The sequence below is a fragment of the Oncorhynchus mykiss genome, chromosome 11 (assembly GCF_057628025.1).
Source record: "Oncorhynchus mykiss isolate SJ-2025 chromosome 11, ASM5762802v1, whole genome shotgun sequence".
Classification (NCBI taxonomy): Eukaryota; Metazoa; Chordata; class Actinopteri; order Salmoniformes; family Salmonidae; genus Oncorhynchus; species Oncorhynchus mykiss.
In genome coordinates, this window is record NC_143032.1 from 74,754,267 (window position 1) to 74,774,411 (window position 20,145).

General features: G+C 43.6%; 1 protein-coding gene across 6 annotated transcripts; it reads right to left on the reverse strand.

Moving 5' to 3' along the window:
- Positions 1 to 10,125: 10,125 nt before the first annotated feature.
- On the reverse strand, positions 10,126 to 19,676 carry LOC110536363 (ubiquitin-associated domain-containing protein 1). 6 transcript variants are annotated; one of them, XM_021622111.3, is made up of 12 exons: positions 19,081 to 19,676; positions 18,590 to 18,710; positions 18,256 to 18,329; positions 17,932 to 18,039; positions 17,657 to 17,701; positions 17,454 to 17,556; positions 15,031 to 15,139; positions 14,519 to 14,792; positions 14,137 to 14,223; positions 13,518 to 13,656; positions 13,255 to 13,384; positions 10,126 to 12,828 (listed from the first exon to the last, which is right to left on the reverse strand). In XM_021622111.3, the coding sequence occupies exons 1-11, from the start codon at positions 19,216 to 19,218 to the stop codon at positions 13,269 to 13,271; spliced, it is 1,314 nt and encodes a 437-aa protein (XP_021477786.1). In that variant the 5' UTR covers positions 19,219 to 19,676; the 3' UTR covers positions 10,126 to 12,828; positions 13,255 to 13,268. The 6 variants fall into 6 exon arrangements, 4 of the variants coding, with proteins under 4 accessions (XP_021477786.1, XP_090047243.1, XP_021477785.1 ...); XR_016484694.1 differs by having other exon boundaries at positions 10,126 to 13,384; positions 14,137 to 14,259; XM_090191117.1 differs by lacking the exon at positions 17,657 to 17,701.
- Positions 19,677 to 20,145: the final 469 nt, after the last annotated feature.

The window sequence follows — 20,145 nt, forward strand, 5'->3', positions numbered from 1 at the left end:
TCTTATTCTCCATGGACTTTACAGTGTCCCAGAACTTTTTTGAGTTAGTGTTGCAGGAAGCAAATTTCTGCTTGAAAAAGCTAGCCTTGGCTTTTCTAACTGCCTGTGTATAATGGTTTCTAGCTTCCCTGAACAGCTTCATATCACGGGGGCTGTTCGATGCTAATGCAGAACGCCATAGGATGTTTTTGTGTTGGTTAAGGGCAGTCAGGTCTGGGGAGAACCAAGGGCTATATCTGTTCCTGGTTCTACATTTCTTGAATGGGGCATGCTTATTTAAGATGGTTAGGAAGGCATTTAAAAAAAATAACCAGGCATCCTCTACTGACAGGATGAGATCAATATCCTTCCAGGATACCCCAGCCAGGTTGATTAGAAAGGCCTGCTCGCTGAAGTGTTTCAGAGAGTGTTTGACAGTGATGAGTGGAGGTCGTTTGACCGCTGACCCATTACGGATGCAGGAAATTAGGCAGTGATCGCTGAGATATTGGTTGAAGACAGCAGAGGTGTATTTAGAGGGCAAGTTGGTTAGGATGATATCTATGAGGGTGCCCGTGTTTACGGCTTTGGGGAGGTACCTGGTAGGTTCATTTATTAATTTGTGTGAGATTGAGGGCATCAAGCTTAGATTGTAGGATGGCTGGGGTGTTAAGCATGTGCCAGTTTAGGTCGCCTAGCAGCACAAGCTCTGAAGATAGATGGGGGGCAATCAGTTCACATATGGTGTAGCAGCTCCACATGCAGGAACCATGTCTGCTCCAACACCTGCTCTTAACAAACCCAATTATGTTCTCCCCATCAGACGACCGAGGCGGGCGTCTGGCAAAAACCTCTACAGTCCTCTCTCAATCTGTAGAAATAGACAGAGTTGAGGCAGAGGTCAACAATGACCCATGGATAAAGTCTATAGTCATGTTGAATGGAGGGGGTCGCTACACCAGTGGAGGCTGGTGGGAGGAGCTATAAGAGAACAGGCTCATTGTAATGGCTGGAATGGCATAAATGGAACGGAGTCAAACGTGGTTTCCATATATTTGATGTGTTTGATACCGTTCCAATTATTCCATTCCAGTCATTGCAATGAGCTCGTCCTCCTAGCCCACAGATTGCCTGGAGGGTTGTTAACACAGTGTCCAAAGAAGAGAGAGGTGGATCAGAGACTCACCAGTAGCAAGAGCGACATCATTGATGTATACAGAGAAGAGAGTCGGTCCAAGATTTGTACCCTGTGGCACCCCCATAGAGACTGCCAGAGGTGCGGACAGCAACCCATGACCAGCTCTGAAACCAGATTGCATAGCAGAGAAGGTATGGTGAGATTCTAAATGGTTGGTAATCTGTTTGTTGACTTGGCTTTCAAAGACCTTAGAAAGGCAGGGTAGGATAGGTATAGGTCTGTAGCAGTTTGGGTCAAGAGTGTCCCCCCCTTTGAAGAGGGGGATGACCGCAGCTGCTTTCCAATCTTTGGGAATCTCAGACGACACGAAAGAGAGGTTGAACAGGCTAGTAATAGGGATGGCAACAATTTCGGCAGATAATTTTAGAAAGAAAGGGTCCAGATTGTCTAGCCCGGCTGATTTGTAGGGGTCCAGAATTTGCAGCTTTCAGAACATCAGCTTACTGGATTTGGGAGAAGGAGAAATGGGGAAGGCTTGGGCGAGTTGCTGTGGGGGGTGCAGTGTTGTTGACCAGGGTAGGAGTAGCCAGGTGGAAAGCATGGCCAGCCGTAGAAAAATGCTGATTGAAATTCTCAATTATAGTGGATGTATCAGTGGTGACAGTGTTTCCTATCTTCAGTGCAGTGGGCAGCTGGGAGGAGGTGTTCTTATTCTCCATGGACTTTACAGTGTCCCAGAACTTTTTTGAGTTAGTGTTGCAGGAAGCAAATTTCTGCTTGAAAAAGCTAGCCTTGGCTTTTCTAACTGCCTGTGTATAATGGTTTCTAGCTTCCCTGAACAGCTGCATATCACGGGGGCTGTTCGATGCTAATGCAGAACGCCATAGGATGTTTTTGTGTTGGTTAAGGGCAGTCAGGTCTGGGGAGAACCAAGGGCTATATCTGTTCCTGGTTCTAAATTTCTTGAATGGGGCATGCTTATTTAAGATGGTTAGGAAGGCATTTAAAAAAAATAACCAGGCATCCTCTACTGACAGGATGAGATCAATATCCTTCCAGGATACCCCAGCCAGGTTGATTAGAAAGGCCTGCTCGCTGAAGTGTTTCAGAGAGTGTTTGACAGTGATGAGTGGAGGTCGTTTGACCGCTGACCCATTACGGATGCAGGAAATTAGGCAGTGATCGCTGAGATATTGGTTGAAGACAGCAGAGGTGTATTTAGAGGGCAAGTTGGTTAGGATGATATCTATGAGGGTGCCCGTGTTTACGGCTTTGGGGAGGTACCTGGTAGGTTCATTTATTAATTTGTGTGAGATTGAGGGCATCAAGCTTAGATTGTAGGATGGCTGGGGTGTTAAGCATGTGCCAGTTTAGGTCGCCTAGCAGCACAAGCTCTGAAGATAGATGGGGGGCAATCAGTTCACATATGGTGTAGCAGCTCCACATGCAGGAACCATGTCTGCTCCAACACCTGCTCTTAACAAACCCAATTATGTTCTCCCCATCAGACGACCGAGGCGGGCGTCTGGCAAAAACCTCTACAGTCCTCTCTCAATCTGTAGAAATAGACAGAGTTGAGGCAGAGGTCAACAATGACCCATGGATAAAGTCTATAGTCATGTTTAATGGAGGGGGTCGCTACACCAGTGGAGGCTGGTGGGAGGAGCTATAAGAGAACAGGCTCATTGTAATGGCTGGAATGGCATAAATGGAACGGAGTCAAACGTGGTTTCCATATATTTGATGTGTTTGATACCGTTCCAATTATTCCATTCCAGTCATTGCAATGAGCTCGTCCTCCTAGCCCACAGATTGCCTGGAGGGTTGTTAACACAGTGTCCAAAGAAGAGAGAGGTGGATCAGAGACTCACCAGTAGCAAGAGCGACATCATTGATGTATACAGAGAAGAGAGTCGGTCCAAGATTTGTACCCTGTGGCACCCCCATAGAGACTGCCAGAGGTGCGGACAGCAACCCATGACCAGCTCTGAAACCAGATTGCATAGCAGAGAAGGTATGGTGAGATTCTAAATGGTTGGTAATCTGTTTGTTGACTTGGCTTTCAAAGACCTTAGAAAGGCAGGGTAGGATAGGTATAGGTCTGTAGCAGTTTGGGTCAAGAGTGTCCCCCCCTTTGAAGAGGGGGATGACCGCAGCTGCTTTCCAATCTTTGGGAATCTCAGACGACACGAAAGAGAGGTTGAACAGGCTAGTAATAGGGATGGCAACAATTTCGGCAGATAATTTTAGAAAGAAAGGGTCCAGATTGTCTAGCCCGGCTGATTTGTAGGGGTCCAGAATTTGCAGCTTTCAGAACATCAGCTTACTGGATTTGGGAGAAGGAGAAATGGGGAAGGCTTGGGCGAGTTGCTGTGGGGGGTGCAGTGTTGTTGACCAGGGTAGGAGTAGCCAGGTGGAAAGCATGGCCAGCCGTAGAAAAATGCTGATTGAAATTCTCAATTATAGTGGATGTATCAGTGGTGACAGTGTTTCCTATCTTCAGTGCAGTGGGCAGCTGGGAGGAGGTGTTCTTATTCTCCATGGACTTTACAGTGTCCCAGAACTTTTTTGAGTTAGTGTTGCAGGAAGCAAATTTCTGCTTGAAAAAGCTAGCCTTGGCTTTTCTAACTGCCTGTGTATAATGGTTTCTAGCTTCCCTGAACAGCTGCATATCACGGGGGCTGTTCGATGCTAATGCAGAACGCCATAGGATGTTTTTGTGTTGGTTAAGGGCAGTCAGGTCTGGGGAGAACCAAGGGCTATATCTGTTCCTGGTTCTACATTTCTTGAATGGGGCATGCTTATTTAAGATGGTTAGGAAGGCATTTAAAAAAAATAACCAGGCATCCTCTACTGACAGGATGAGATCAATATCCTTCCAGGATACCCCAGCCAGGTTGATTAGAAAGGCCTGCTCGCTGAAGTGTTTCAGAGAGTGTTTGACAGTGATGAGTGGAGGTCGTTTGACCGCTGACCCATTACGGATGCAGGAAATTAGGCAGTGATCGCTGAGATATTGGTTGAAGACAGCAGAGGTGTATTTAGAGGGCAAGTTGGTTAGGATGATATCTATGAGGGTGCCCGTGTTTACGGCTTTGGGGAGGTACCTGGTAGGTTAATTTATTAATTTGTGTGAGATTGAGGGCATCAAGCTTAGATTGTAGGATGGCTGGGGTGTTAAGCATGTGCCAGTTTAGGTCGCCTAGCAGCACAAGCTCTGAAGATAGATGGGGGGCAATCAGTTCACATATGGTGTAGCAGCTCCACATGCAGGAACCATGTCTGCTCCAACACCTGCTCTTAACAAACCCAATTATGTTCTCCCCATCAGACGACCGAGGCGGGCGTCTGGCAAAAACCTCTACAGTCCTCTCTCAATCTGTAGAAATAGACAGAGTTGAGGCAGAGGTCAACAATGACCCATGGATAAAGTCTATAGTCATGTTTAATGGAGGGGGTCGCTACACCAGTGGAGGCTGGTGGGAGGAGCTATAAGAGAACAGGCTCATTGTAATGGCTGGAATGGCATAAATGGAACGGAGTCAAACGTGGTTTCCATATATTTGATGTGTTTGATACCGTTCCAATTATTCCATTCCAGTCATTGCAATGAGCTCGTCCTCCTAGCCCACAGATTGCCTGGAGGGTTGTTAACACAGTGTCCAAAGAAGAGAGAGGTGGATCAGAGACTCACCAGTAGCAAGAGCGACATCATTGATGTATACAGAGAAGAGAGTCGGTCCAAGATTTGTACCCTGTGGCACCCCCATAGAGACTGCCAGAGGTGCGGACAGCAACCCATGACCAGCTCTGAAACCAGATTGCATAGCAGAGAAGGTATGGTGAGATTCTAAATGGTTGGTAATCTGTTTGTTGACTTGGCTTTCAAAGACCTTAGAAAGGCAGGGTAGGATAGGTATAGGTCTGTAGCAGTTTGGGTCAAGAGTGTCCCCCCCTTTGAAGAGGGGGATGACCGCAGCTGCTTTCCAATCTTTGGGAATCTCAGACGACACGAAAGAGAGGTTGAACAGGCTAGTAATAGGGATGGCAACAATTTCGGCAGATAATTTTAGAAAGAAAGGGTCCAGATTGTCTAGCCCGGCTGATTTGTAGGGGTCCAGAATTTGCAGCTTTCAGAACATCAGCTTACTGGATTTGGGAGAAGGAGAAATGGGGAAGGCTTGGGCGAGTTGCTGTGGGGGGTGCAGTGTTGTTGACCAGGGTAGGAGTAGCCAGGTGGAAAGCATGGCCAGCCGTAGAAAAATGCTGATTGAAATTCTCAATTATAGTGGATGTATCAGTGGTGACAGTGTTTCCTATCTTCAGTGCAGTGGGCAGCTGGGAGGAGGTGTTCTTATTCTCCATGGACTTTACAGTGTCCCAGAACTTTTTTGAGTTAGTGTTGCAGGAAGCAAATTTCTGCTTGAAAAAGCTAGCCTTGGCTTTTCTAACTGCCTGTGTATAATGGTTTCTAGCTTCCCTGAACAGCTGCATATCACGGGGGCTGTTCGATGCTAATGCAGAACGCCATAGGATGTTTTTGTGTTGGTTAAGGGCAGTCAGGTCTGGGGAGAACCAAGGGCTATATCTGTTCCTGGTTCTACATTTCTTGAATGGGGCATGCTTATTTAAGATGGTTAGGAAGGCATTTAAAAAAAATAACCAGGCATCCTCTACTGACAGGATGAGATCAATATCCTTCCAGGATACCCCAGCCAGGTTGATTAGAAAGGCCTGCTCGCTGAAGTGTTTCAGAGAGTGTTTGACAGTGATGAGTGGAGGTCGTTTGACCGCTGACCCATTACGGATGCAGGAAATTAGGCAGTGATCGCTGAGATATTGGTTGAAGACAGCAGAGGTGTATTTAGAGGGCAAGTTGGTTAGGATGATATCTATGAGGGTGCCCGTGTTTACGGCTTTGGGGAGGTACCTGGTAGGTTCATTTATTAATTTGTGTGAGATTGAGGGCATCAAGCTTAGATTGTAGGATGGCTGGGGTGTTAAGCATGTGCCAGTTTAGGTCGCCTAGCAGCACAAGCTCTGAAGATAGATGGGGGGCAATCAGTTCACATATGGTGTAGCAGCTCCACATGCAGGAACCATGTCTGCTCCAACACCTGCTCTTAACAAACCCAATTATGTTCTCCCCATCAGACGACCGAGGCGGGCGTCTGGCAAAAACCTCTACAGTCCTCTCTCAATCTGTAGAAATAGACAGAGTTGAGGCAGAGGTCAACAATGACCCATGGATAAAGTCTATGGTCATGTTGAATGGAGGGGGTCGCTACACCAGTGGAGGCTGGTGGGAGGAGCTATAAGAGAACAGGCTCATTGTAATGGCTGGAATGGCATAAATGGAACGGAGTCAAACGTGGTTTCCATATATTTGATGTGTTTGATACCGTTCCAATTATTCCATTCCAGTCATTGCAATGAGCTCGTCCTCCTATATCTCCCCCCACCAGCCTATTCACTACACCAATGAGATGTTCCAGGAGGCAAAGAGAGTGATTGAAGAAGAGAAAATATATATATATATATATATAAAAAAAATGGAATATCTACATAGGCGTACAGAGGCCCATTATCAGCAACCATCACTCCTATGTTTCAATGGCACGCTGTGTTAGCTAATCGAAGTTATAGCCACAGTCTAGGACATTTACGGTCATTAGTTAAAACATTTTTATTTTATCTACTTAAAATGTATAACATTTTTGTTACTGATGCTGTTCTGTGGCCAAACATTTTGGAATGTTTGCCACAAATAAAAGTATTAAAAACACATATTTACTTAATTTCACAATCTCCATATCTCTAAACTTTTTGCAACTGGTTTAAATGTAGTTAGGCCCAGAGCCTTCTGTTCACGCAAACAGGACAGACCCAATAAACAAGCTCTTAAATCTTTTCATTGTTCAAACTTGAAAGTGAAAATCTGTCTGAAAAGTTCTTCGAACTCTGTCGATCAGTTTATGGAGGATAACAATGTGCAGAGGCTGGTTCAGAAAGGTGGGGTTGGATACCACATGTTCAATCACCATGACACCAGCAACAATAATCAGATTAGAGAACTTTTTAGGAAAAATAGAAACCAGACTGATAAAAACAGATTAGCTGGTCATGGCACTGGAGAAATGCAGCTACAGTAGTTACATTATCATCACTGCAGCAATTCTGATTGGCTGATGATAGTAAAGTGTTTGGCAAACAGTTTGAAAACATGACCTTGACCTCCCGGGTGGCGCAGTTGTGCGACAGAGCCTGGGCGCGAACCCAGAGTCTCTGATAGCACAGCTGGCGCTGCAGTACAGCTTGGTCGGTAGGGATGTCTTTGTCTCATCGTGCACCAGCGACTCCTGTGGCGGGCCGGGCGCAGTGCACGCTAACCAAGGTTGCCAGGTGCACAGTGTTTCCTCCGGCACATTGGTGCGGCTGGCTTCCGGGTTGGATGCGCGCTGTGTTAAGAAGAAGTGCGGCTAGGTTGGGTTGTGTATCGGAGGACGCATGACTTTCAACCTTCGTCTCTCCCGAGCCCGTACGGGAGTTGTAGCGATGAGACAAGATAGTAGCTACCACAACAATTGGATACCACGAAATTGGGGAGAAAAAGGGGTAAAAAATTTAATTAAATAAATAAAATAAAAAAAGGGATGGGAGGGACAGTGACAGGGCAGGAGGGGTGGTGGCCAGGACAGGAGGGATGGGAGGGACAGAAGGGACAGTGGTAGGGACGGGAGGGGTGGCTCCACAGCAGCACAGCACACCCTCCTTAGTGATGTTGCTGAAACCTAATCAACACCGTCTCTCTAGCAACACAGCACACCCTCCTTAGTGATGTTGCTGAAACCTCATCAACACCGTCTCTCCAGCAACACAGCACACCCTCCTTAGTGATGTAGCTGAACCCTCATCAACACCGTCTCTCCAGCAGCACAGCACACCCTCCTTAGTGATGTAGCTGAACCCTCATCAACACCGTCTCTCCAGCAACACAGCACACCCTCCTTAGTGATGTAGCTGAACCCTCATCAACACCGTCTCTCCAGCAACACAGCACAGCCTCCTTTGCTTTGTAGCTCAACCCTCAGCAGCCCCGTCTTTCCAGCAACACAGAGACAATAAACACACTGCATTGGTCTTGCTGGTACCTTCAAATCAAAATTCATGAAACGTGGTGGGGAAAATATGTTGTTCTAACGTTTTCTTTGTCAACATGAGCCCTGTGTTGTATAATGCTGAACCATTGACCAATAGTGTCTTCTAGTGGTGCTTTCTGAGAGTGAGTCACACGTGAACTGGTGGGCAGGATTGTAAAGTAAGTCGTCTCTGATTCACTCAGACACTAACTGCTAGGCTGTTCAGGCCTCAAGCCACCCAGTCCAACAAACAAGGTCACACCACCTTATGGAACAGTAGCATCTATCCGAAATTGACTCAGGTAGCCATCTTCCTTGACAGGATGGAAAGGAACTGTAAAGATGCTGTTGTATTTCAGAAGACAATGAAACACAAAATTTGACCTCTCTCGCATCAGTTAAATTCAAAAGCGTTTAATTGGTACTACATTTGAGAAGTGATGTTACAAAGCTTTTCACATTTTCCACAGGTGAGAAGTGAACAAATTCACATGAATATGACCCGGAGTGAGAGACTAGATCAGGTCCCGGTTTCCCAAAAGCATCTTAAGGCCACATTCATTGAACTTAGCCTTAAAGCTGCAATCAGCAGTAGACACAATAAAAAGTGGCCTCCTCACCGCTGGTTCAGGTAAAAAGCTGAGGGATCAAATCAAATCGAAGGGATGGGGCTGGAGAACTATAAGGACTGATCATACATGATATCAAAATTAGAGTTTTAACAACATTTTGAGGGTATATAGTGTTTGTTTAAATGTCCATTGTTTACAAATACTGGTGTAAAACAAGCTTATATTTTGGTTCTGATGGGGTATGACAGTTAATCTAAGCTCATGAGGCATGTATGAATTATATTATTCAAGAATTAATGGGTACATATCAACTTCTAAGTCCAAAAATGGATGCAGCAACTGCTGATTGCCCTAACCTTTGATGCTTGCAGATCTGAAACGGTCTGGATAGGCATAACCAGTGTAGTAGTGGTGGAGTTCCACCATATTGCCTACTCCTTACGTATCTGCAAACATGCTAAGGTTAGATCCACGTACTGGTTAGTACCAAGGGCGTAGGGGTAGGGAGCATATTGGGACCAACTGCAAGACAAGAGTTGGGCAAACTGAGAGGAGTAAATTAATGACCAGACAAATACCATATACCAAGTACCTGTGCTACTTGTCAGGTGTCAGTGCTGTTATCCAATCAACAGACAACAGAATGATCAGGTGCCAATGCTGTTACCTAATAAAAAAAGACAACAGAACAGTGAGTGCTTTTACTTAATCAACAGAACTGTCAGGTGTGTGTTGTTCCCTAATCAACAGAACTGTCAGGTGTGTGTTGTTCCCTAATCAACAGAACTGTCAGGTGTGTGTTGTTCCCTAATCAACAGAACTGTCAGGTGTCAGTGTTATTCCCTAATCAACAGAACTGTCAGGTGTCAGTGTTATTCCCTAATCAACAGAACTGTCAGGTGTCAGTTTTATTCCCTAATCAACAGAACTGTCAGGTGTCGGTACTGCACACAAATGCAACCTGAGAACACTGCTTTAGTGAAGACACATTAAGCAGCACAGGCCAGTGATGTCCGATTTTTGCTTAATAAATGCTATTAGTGGTGCCATAGTAAAAATGTCAATATGTTTCAACATTAGATAACCTGCAGCATAGTCTGGGCTGGCTAATGCTAGAACAGAATGGCATCCAGGCTATAGATTGTTTCACATCTATAAAAAAAACCACAGTCTCGTCGGTATGAAATGCATTGAGCACCTATGATACTCTCTCGCTCTCTCGTTAACAGGTCCACACTATCTAAGGGAGATTAGAAGTTCCCCCCATTTCAGGTAAACAAAGCACAGGATTCAAAAGAAAACAGCAACAGAAATGCTTTTAATGTAATTGTGATTTGAATGACAGTAGCCCCGAGCGAGGCTAGTCGGTTTAACAGAATGAGAGAGTATATTGCATAGGTTGTTAATACCGGACAGTATAGTATGGAAACCCAGTAAAAACAATCCAACTGCCAAGATGACTCTCACACACTAAAATACCCCTTATTAAGCACTGATCAAAGACCAATCTAGCCTTTCAGCTCCTGATGGCTGAAGTTTGTACTTAGAGTCTTCTACCTTTCAGTCTCTGCAGTTGGGAAATACATGATTTGATATTGGATTACTATGGAAAAACAAAAACGGGCCATGTTGTTATAACAAATAACACTAGCCATGATAGAAAACTTTGCCACAGCATCCTAGACCTGTATACAGAAAGGCAGACAATGTCGTCTTCTCCCCCTCCATCTATACAAATGCTTTGAACATTCAAAAATGCTACATTGCTCGACAGATCCGTGACCTGCTAGTGAAAAACGTATTTTCTGAAAATGTGTATAGATCTATTTTGTAAAGAAATTGTAATTCAATAACTTGAAGTGCAAATTTCAGATTCTCTAAAATGTAATATTAATAAGAGCAAGTAACTATTTTGGCTAAAATATAAATAAACACACAATTCAAGCAAATACTTCTCCATTAAAAAACATTTAAATAATTGTCAAATATTGCATTTTACCAAACCATACTTAGTGACGCTCTGTTCAATAAGCCAGGTTATCATGGATCAGTTAAAGCCTTAAGTCAAATTGTTGCACAACAGGAGTAGAGATTTGCCTCATGGTGGCATAGCTAGAAAAAAACAGCCTCCCTGAGCAAAGTCACATCAACACTACAATTCAAATATTGAATAAAACACTCAAAGCTTGGCAAAACACACCATGCATCCTTCATGTTCTTCTTTTAGATTAAATTCACAATGAAAACAAAGTATTTGTCCCAAATGGCACCGTAATCCCCAATAGTGCACTACTTTTAACTAGGACCCATAGGGCTCTGGTCAATACTAGTGCACTATTTAGGGAACGTGGTGCATTTGGGAAGCACACTAGAGCCCCATAAATCAGTCATATTGAATCATATGTAACAAAAGCAGTACTAGTGTTTCTGGGAAGTCACTTACTGTTATTATAAATGACTGTCAAAGGATATAGAATAAACATACAGCCCCACTAACCCATTGCATTTCACACATTCCTAACAATCAAATATGTATTCTAACAGGTCTACAAAACTCAAGTCCATCTATAGATTCTAGCTATTGCACAACAAGAAACTGTATTATTATAGTTTGAACTGGTCTGTCTGGTGACAAGGCAAGTCATCTCACAGTCAATAATAAGTTCATGTTTTGGTTAAATAGCTCACATCTACTTTGCTCTCAAAAGTACAACGGCCCACCACTAGACTAGCAGTTTTACTTAGCTCAGTATACCACCACATGTAAAATTCTTCAATGCATTGGCTTACATATTGATACCTAGTTTGCTTCATTGCAGGAAGGAATGATATACACCTTCGCATCACTCAAACGATAACCTTTGAATCATTTATGTGATGTTCGTGGATCAAGCCTCAATTTCCCCTGAAACCTATCATACTGTATTCTGGTCCCAGATCTGTTGTTGCTCTTGTCAGCTCCATTACTCATTGTCAAGCCAAATATGGTTTGACACAATCAGAGACAATGAGTTGGCATGATAGCACAAACAGACTGGCACTCAGGCCAACCATACCACCCATTGGCAGAAAATGTATTTCTCAGGAGTTCCAGGAGTAATATTTTGCCTGCTGAAGTGAGCTGTGGTAAGAGTATTGAGAACAGGCGCAGAATCAGAGCACATTGAGAATGTATACATAGGTCTCGAGATAAAGCAGGACCAAAGACCATTATTACACGGACTTGACTTCACAGACACTAAAAAGACAGCTTATAATACTTTTCTAAAATAGGCAACAAAAAAGTAGCAGTTAAATAAATATTTGGGAGAAGCACAAAGAAAATGTCCTCATTTACTTTTCCACGTCTTTGAGTAGTGACTCACAGCAGGTTCCCAAGGTTGAACAGAGTGAAAGGTGAAGTGTCTGACCACCCACATCTACCTGGGGTGCATTCATTAGTGCCAGTGTAGTAAAATATCTTACAATGAAAACAATAATTTCTATTGGACAAATTCAGATAGGCCCTTCCCCGTTTTAATCCATTTGCTTCCTACTTAATACACCCCTGTACCTCTACACTCTACTGACGGTGATAAGCACAACCGTTGCCCTCTAACATCACCTGGGGCTTAATCATTCAGAAAGATGAAGAGTAACAAAACGTTCAGATAAAAATACATCATTTAGAACATACATTATTCTTTGTCAGAGAGAATCCATGTCAGTTCTATATGTTACATTTCTATCTAAATTTAAGTCATTTATTAGAATCTCTTATCCAGAGGGACTTACAGTAGTGAGGGCATACATTTCCATACTGTTACCCTGTGGGAATGTTGCAGATGGTGCCACACGGGAAACTCTGCAACATTCTGAACCTTTCAACCTTTTGAACACACCCCTGGCTAGTACTGAATCCTGGTTCCCTCGACACACAACAGTTAGGGTGCATGTTCACAGGCAGCCCTGTCTTCAACCAAATGATACGGACTTGACTGCTTGCCCTGAAGTCATTCGCCTTTGATGAAATGTAGCAATTTAAGGAAACAAATGAAACTGTAATTGATATTTAAATATCGCAAAACATACAAAAGCTGATTTTAAAGTGTAAACATTGTTTTGATGCCTGATGGTCATTTTTTTTTGTACATGGATAAATTTTAAATAAATCATGTAGGTCTTAACTATAAATTGTTCTTATTAAAATGTAAAAAACAACAATTCTTATAATTGTTATAATCATGTTAACATTGTTCTATTTTCTGTGGTATAAATAGATATATCTGTCACATCTCCATCTTCTGAACTCTTACATTTACACATCTTCTCCGGCTTTGACTTTTCAAGGCAAAAACAATACTCGTCACAGCCGTGCAGACACACACACACACACACACACACCTACATACAAATGCACACGCCTACACACAAAACGCACACACACCGTTTGTGCAGTGTCTACGTGCGGTTGAGTGTCTGGAAGATTCTGGAGATCTGCAGCATAACAGGCCCAGTCTCAGGGTCGTTCATCCACTGGGTGCTGTTCAGAGGGTTCTCCAACATGTCCTCAAACGCTGCATAAAGACAACAAGGGTTTTAGAGGCTAACCTGCTGTGTGACCCTACAGTACACACAACAGAAAACATAATCAAATGGTAACACATTAAAAAGCCCCTTGTGTTTGTGTGTAACAGCTGTCGCTCCTACCCAGCAGTGTTTTGGGGTTGGTGAGGCCCAGCTGGACCACGGGGTTCTCCAGGATGGCCTGGAACAGAGGACTGTTGGTGTCGATGCCTTTATCCAGGTCCTCTGGAGACGGCTTCCTGTCCCCCAGCAGCCACTCACACTGCAGGATGACAACACGATAAGCAACCAGCAGCCACTCACTCTGCAAACACGTTAACCGATCAGCAACCACTTACTCACACAGAGGGACAACAAGATGTTTAGATCAGTTAGTCAACTCCTCTGAAACTAGGATGGTCAATAGAGAATCAGGTCTCTATCCCAATGACAACATGGCCAAAGGGCGTGAAAAGCAGTTAAATCATTCCTTCCTCTCTTGTATAAATTTATTTATTCTGCATCTAGAATGTCTCATTGAATACAAGACGAACGCATCATATAGATAGAAGATAGAGTGCTCCTGAAAGACCTAAGTGTCATATACTTCATGCTAGCAGATACCTATAGACTTCCAGTCATTGCGCTAACGGTAGTTAGCATTGGCTCTCGAAACTCCCTCCAACTTCCTTCAAACTGGACAGACATAGAAATGGTATCCACAAGTTAATCTGACTATGGGGTAGTATCCCTTTAAACTTACCGCAGCGTCCTGTTGGTTGTTGTTGACTCTCAGAGCATCGACCACCTCCTTCTCATCGAAACCCATCTCCATTAAAGCAATGACTGCCTGCAGAGTTAGACAGCAAAGAGTCTACTCATTCATCTGTGTGAGTTGACAGTTTATATAGTCAATACTTTCATTCCACAAGACATTTGTCATTCTAACAAGCTTTTGTAACAATATGATCAATAGAGTCTTATCACACCACAAGTCCAATAATCACAACACAGGTAGCATTCAGCAACCGAGTCCATAACTGAACGGCATCACATTACAAACACTTTGTGTAAGCTAGCTACATGTATCAGTGTTAGCTTGGTACATCCCAGGCCAGGACATTGGGACCCAAAGTGACACTCACCCGTGAGTCGGGCCTGAACTCTCTTTTCCTTCGGATTCTCTTGAAGATCTCAGTGAGCTCATCCTGCCTGGCTCCGGTGACAGCGTCGTCTGTGCTGGTCTGGGAGAGGGTGCGGAGGAGGCTGGGACGGAAGGCGGAGGCCGAGATAGAATGGACCAGGGGGGGAGCTGTGGCCCCTACTGCTCCTGGGGTGTCCTGGCCAGGCAGGGGGGTGTCCACCGTGGGGTCATCTACGTGCTCAATCAGCCACTCCATGGCCTGGGTCACCGACATGCTGCAGGATGGAGGCAGTGAAGGAGGGGCATGGTTAAAACTGTTGTTTCTGTAGTTTCACACTCTTCAGTTCAGATATGGCTCTCTTGTTGTGATTCAAACAACTGGCGATTCTGTATACACTTCACTGATATGACCACTGACCAGTAACATGGACATAAGACTACACTCGTTGTGTCAGTGATTCTGATGTAGAGTCTGACTCCTGCTGCCGCTAAGTATAATTGATTGTGACTCACTGATTGAGTCTGAGAGCTTTGATGGCTCTGCTCTCAGGGAAACCCATCTCAGTCAGCTGCTGAAGGGCCGTCTCATCCACCCGGTCCTCATCATCCTCATCCAGCATGGCTGACAATCACACACAGACACACATTGTTAGTGAACTGGAATAATAGTATAATACACTTGTCACTCATGAACAGCCTTGGTCAGTATTCCAAAATGGTGTAGCTGGTCCGCACTCAAAAAGGAGATTCAAGGTTTCTTTTTAGTATTTATTTAATTTAGGGGTAGGTAGATGGACAAATGTTTCAGCCTTAGTTAGTGTCATTCAAAAATAACAATATATACTCTTTATATACAAAAGTATGTGAACACCCCTTCAAAATTTGTGGATTCGGCTATTTCAGCCACACCCGTTGCTGACAGGTGTATAACGTCGAGCACACAGCCATGCAATCTCCATTGACAAACATTGGCAGTAGAATGGCTTTAATGAAGAGCTCAGTGACTTTCAACATGGCACCGTCATAGGATGCCACCTTTCCAACAAGTCAGTTCCTCAAATTTCTGCCCTGCTAAAGCTGCCCCAGTCAACTGTAAGCGCTGTTATTGTGAAGTGGAAACATCTAGGAGCAGCAACGGCTCAGCCGTGATGCGGTAGGCCACACAAGCTCACAGAACAGGACCGCAGACTTCTGAAGCACATAGTGAGTAAAAATCATGTTCTCGGTTGCAACACTCACTACAGAGTTCCAAACTGCCTCTGGAAGCAACGCCAGCACAATAACTGTTCATAGAAAGCTTAATGAAATGTGATTCCATGGCCGAGCAGCCGCACACAAGCCTAAGATTACCACGCGCAATGCCAACCGCCAGCTGGAGTGGTGTACGCCACTGTACTCTGGGGCAGTGGAATCACGTTTCACCATCTGGCAGTTCAGCGGAGAAATCTGGGTTTGGCGGATGCCAGGAGAACACTACTTGCCTCGATTCATAGTGCCAACTGTAAAGTTTAGTGGAGGAGGAATAATGGTCTAGGGCTGTTTTTCATGGTTTTTGGCTAGGCCCCTTAGTTCCAGTGAAGGGAAATCTTAACACTACAGCATACAATGACATTCTAGACTATTCTGTGCTTCCAACTTTGTGGCAACAGATTGGGGAAGGCCCTTTCTTGTTTAAGCATGACAATGCCCTCGTGCACAAAACGAGATCCATACAGAAATGGTTTGTTGAGATCAGTGTGGAAGAACTTGACTGGCCTGCACAGAGCCCTGACCTTAACTCCATCGAACACCTTTGGGATGAATTCGAACGCTGAATGCGAGTCAGGCATAATCGCCCAACATCAGTGCCTGACCTCACGAACGCAAATGGCTGAATGGAAGCAAGTCCCAGCAGCAATGTTGCAACACCTAGTGGGAAACCTTGCCAGAAGCACGGAGACTGTTATAGCAGCAAGGTGCAGACCAACTCCATTTTAATGCCCATGATGCTGCCACCCCCATGCTTCACGGTTGGGATGGTGTTCTTCAGCTTGCAAGCCTCCCCCTTTTTCCTCCAAACATAACGGTTGGTCAAACGGTTCTATTTTTGTTTCATCAGACCAGAGGACATTTCTCCAAAAAGCACAATCTTTGTCCCCATGTGCAGTTGAAAACCATAGTCTGGCTTTTTTATGGCGGTTTTTGAGCAGTGGCCTTGCTGAGCGGCCTTTCAGGTTATGTCAATATTGGACTGGTTTTACTGTGGATATAGATACTTTTGTACCTGTTTCCTCCAGCATCTTCACAAGGTCATTTGCTGTTGTTCTGGGATTGATTTGCACTTCTCGCACCAAAGTACGCTCATCTCTAGGAGACAGAACGCATCTCCTTCCTGAGCAATAAGACGGCTGCGTGCTCCCATGGTGTTTATACTGGGGTACTATTATTTTACAGATGAAGGCAGAACCTTCAGGCGTTTGGAAATTGCTCCCAAGAATGAACCAGACTTGTGGAGGTCTACAGTTTTTTTCTGAGGTCTTGGCTGATTTCTTTTGATTTTCCCATGATGTCAAGCAAAGAGGCACGGAAGGTAGGTTTGAAGGTAGGCCTTGAAATACATCCACAGGTACACCACCAATTGACTCAAATGAAGTCAATTTGCCTATCAGAAGCTTCTAAAGCCATGACATAATTTTCTGGAATTTTCCAAGTTGTTTAAAGGCACAGTCAACTTAGTGTATGTAAACTTCTGACCCACTGGAATTGTGATAGTGAATTATAAGTGAAATAATGTGCCTGTAAACAATTGTTGGAAAAATGTATTGTGTCATGCACAAAGTAGATGTCCTAACCGACTTTCCTAAACTATAGTTTGTTCACAAGAAATTTGTGGATTGGTTGAAAAATGAGTTTTAAGGCAAATGTTTTTGGAGTGTAACAGCGTCTGCATGTTGTACCATTGGCCTTTTTGAAGAGCTCCACAGCATCAGGATTCAATGCGAGAAGCTTCTGGGCCACTTCAATGAGAGACACAAGGATTTTCCTAAGTTCCGTCTGAAACTGAAGGAAAATGTACACACATGCACACATAAACAATAATTAATACTCAATTTTTTGGACTGAGGTTCATGGCATAACATTGAGAGCATTATCAACTTGCCAGGTCTCCCGTGGGAATGAGGTCTTCTGACCTCAATGGGATTTCCTAATTAAATAAAGGGTTACATAAACATAAAATCTTAGCACCAGAAATTTAGAACAGGCTTAATACGACAAACTTTACTCATTTTAACCTGCCTCTGATTATTGTGCAGACCCATGAAATTCAGGACTAGTTGAATTTCAGTACAATAGTCAGTGGAACACTCCTCCAGTGCTTTGAACCATGCATTAGGCCAGGTTATTTACAATAGTGTACAATCCTACTGTACATACGTCTCTGATGTTGTGCTGGGTGACAGTGCGGTCAGTGTGGCGGGTGGACAGGCCAGCGGTGGCCTTCAGGATAGCTTCCTTATCTGGAGCCTTGTTATCTTGCTTCTTCTGACAGACAGGGAGGAATCACACACAGACAATAATCCCAGACAGTACAAATAGTTAGATGTAAGAAGTTTGTTATATTACTTGTCCATGGTTCTATCCATATCAGCAATCTATTAAACATTTCAGTCTGATGAAGGGTGCCTATTTAGTGTCAGCGCTGAGTTAGATAACCCACAAAACAACACAATTAAACGAGAGTAAATAAATCTGTTTTACCTTTTCCTCTGCAGATATATCCGCCATTTTCGGAGGGGGTGGCGGTGGTCTCTTCTTTATCAGTAGAAGAACATCTAAAACCGAAGGGATCTCTGTAACTTCCTAGCATAATTTTTTTTGTGTATTGATTGTATATCGTTGTCGTTGAATTTTGTGTGACTGTCCTTGTCTATCAGTGTATCAGTGTTTTGTTGCTTGTCATGTTTTGTGTGGACCTCAGGAACAGTAGCTGCTGCTTCTGAAAAAGCTAATAGGGAGCCAAATAAACAAATAACACTCACTAAATGTTTGTGGTGAAAATGTAAACATTGAGACAACTTTGTGACTTCCATACCTTTATCTTTTAAATTTTCATCTGAAACGGTTTTTGTTTCCATGAGGATCCTCTCTGTGGCAGCATGGACAAGTTTGTGGTGTGTGAGTGTTTTGGGGTCTTCAAGACTTCCATGTACATACTGAAAAACAATCAAACCCCAACATTATCCCACAGGCAGGAACAATTAGCAGTACTTTTACCCTGGTAAAATACTAGCTACAGTGTCATAAGCAGTTTGTAATTGGTCATGTATAGGCTAGCTAGACTTACATCAATAGCCAGACTCATTTCGAAAGGTACCAATTATTTCTGCATTACACTAGGAGCATTGTGCCTAGTTTGCAGGTTTAGAGACTAGACAGCTTGCGAGCCAACTTGCTAAATTATAAATAGCAGTGTCTACCCAGTTACTATAAATACGGAACCACTGACAATTTCAACTGGGCCTGCAAACAGCTACAATTTCACCACGGGCAAACACCAATGAGCAAGCAGGAAAATAAACATACATGTTTCAAGCACTTCTCTTTGAGTTTTTCAATAGTGGTATCCTCTGTAACTTCTTCCAACCACTCCGTACCCTCCATTGTACAAATATGGATTTTTAATATTTTTCCAGCGAATATCTTCTCTTCTTGCACAAACATAGCTGTAGCCTTGGTGTGTAGCTTGATAGCTACCAGTCCAGTGATGTTGGCTTGCTGTTACGGCTAGCTTGCTAACGTTAGCGCGCTAACTGGCGTCTTCGAAAACCAGCGACAACAGTGCAAACGCCTGCACTTTTAATTTTCAGAGCATTTTCAGACAGTCTGGTCGTAATTTAACGAAATAGCAGTCTACTGACGTTATTTCGCTAAAAATATTTGTTTACTTTCCTTCAAGAGTCGAGCAGCCAGCCGAAGACCATATTTTGTTGGTAACGATTGACCTCTGAACCCAGGCAACGTAGTGTTGGCCCTGTGCATAGTGGGAGTTGTAGTTACGTTTACGTCTTAAATCCTTCTTTGCAATATCCTTTTTTTGGACTTATACATTTCTAACCATTGATTCTTTAAGAATATAACGCCTTATGAGCTTAGTTCAACTGTTGAACCCGGCAATGAGGATCCCAAAAATCCAATGGCTACCCTGACAATTTGCATTGACCACCTTTTTATTTCAAATCAAATCAAATCAAATGTTATTTGTCACATACACACGGTTAGCAGATGTTAATGCGAGTGTAGCGAAATGCTTGTGCTTCTAGTTCCGACCATGCAGTAATAACCAACAAGTAATCTAACTAACAATTCCAAAACTACTGTCTTATTCACAGTGTAAGGGGATAAAGAATATGTACATAAGGATATATGAACGAGTGATGGTACAGAGCAGCATAGGCAGGATACAGTAGATGGTATTGAGTACAGTATATACATGAGGTGAGTATGTAAACAAAGTGGCATAGTTAAGGTGGCTAGTGATACATGTATTACATAAGGATGCAGTCGATGATATAGAGTACAGTATATACGTATGCATATGAGATGAATAATGTAGGGTAAGTAACATTATATAAGGTAGCATTGTTTAAA

Bases quoted from the DNA above. Each gene is read 5' to 3' on its own strand.
- LOC110536363 (XM_021622111.3), bottom strand. From the start codon at position 19,218: ATGTTTGTGCAAGAAGAGAAGATATTCGCTGGAAAAATATTAAAAATC. The intron at 18,711-19,080 runs GTATGTTTATTT...ATTGTTTTTCAG, and splicing joins AAGAGAAGTGCTTGAAACAT to TATGTACATGGAAGTCTTGA. The intron at 18,040-18,255 runs GTAAAACAGATT...CCTGTCTGTCAG, and splicing joins ATATATCTGCAGAGGAAAAG to AAGAAGCAAGATAACAAGGC.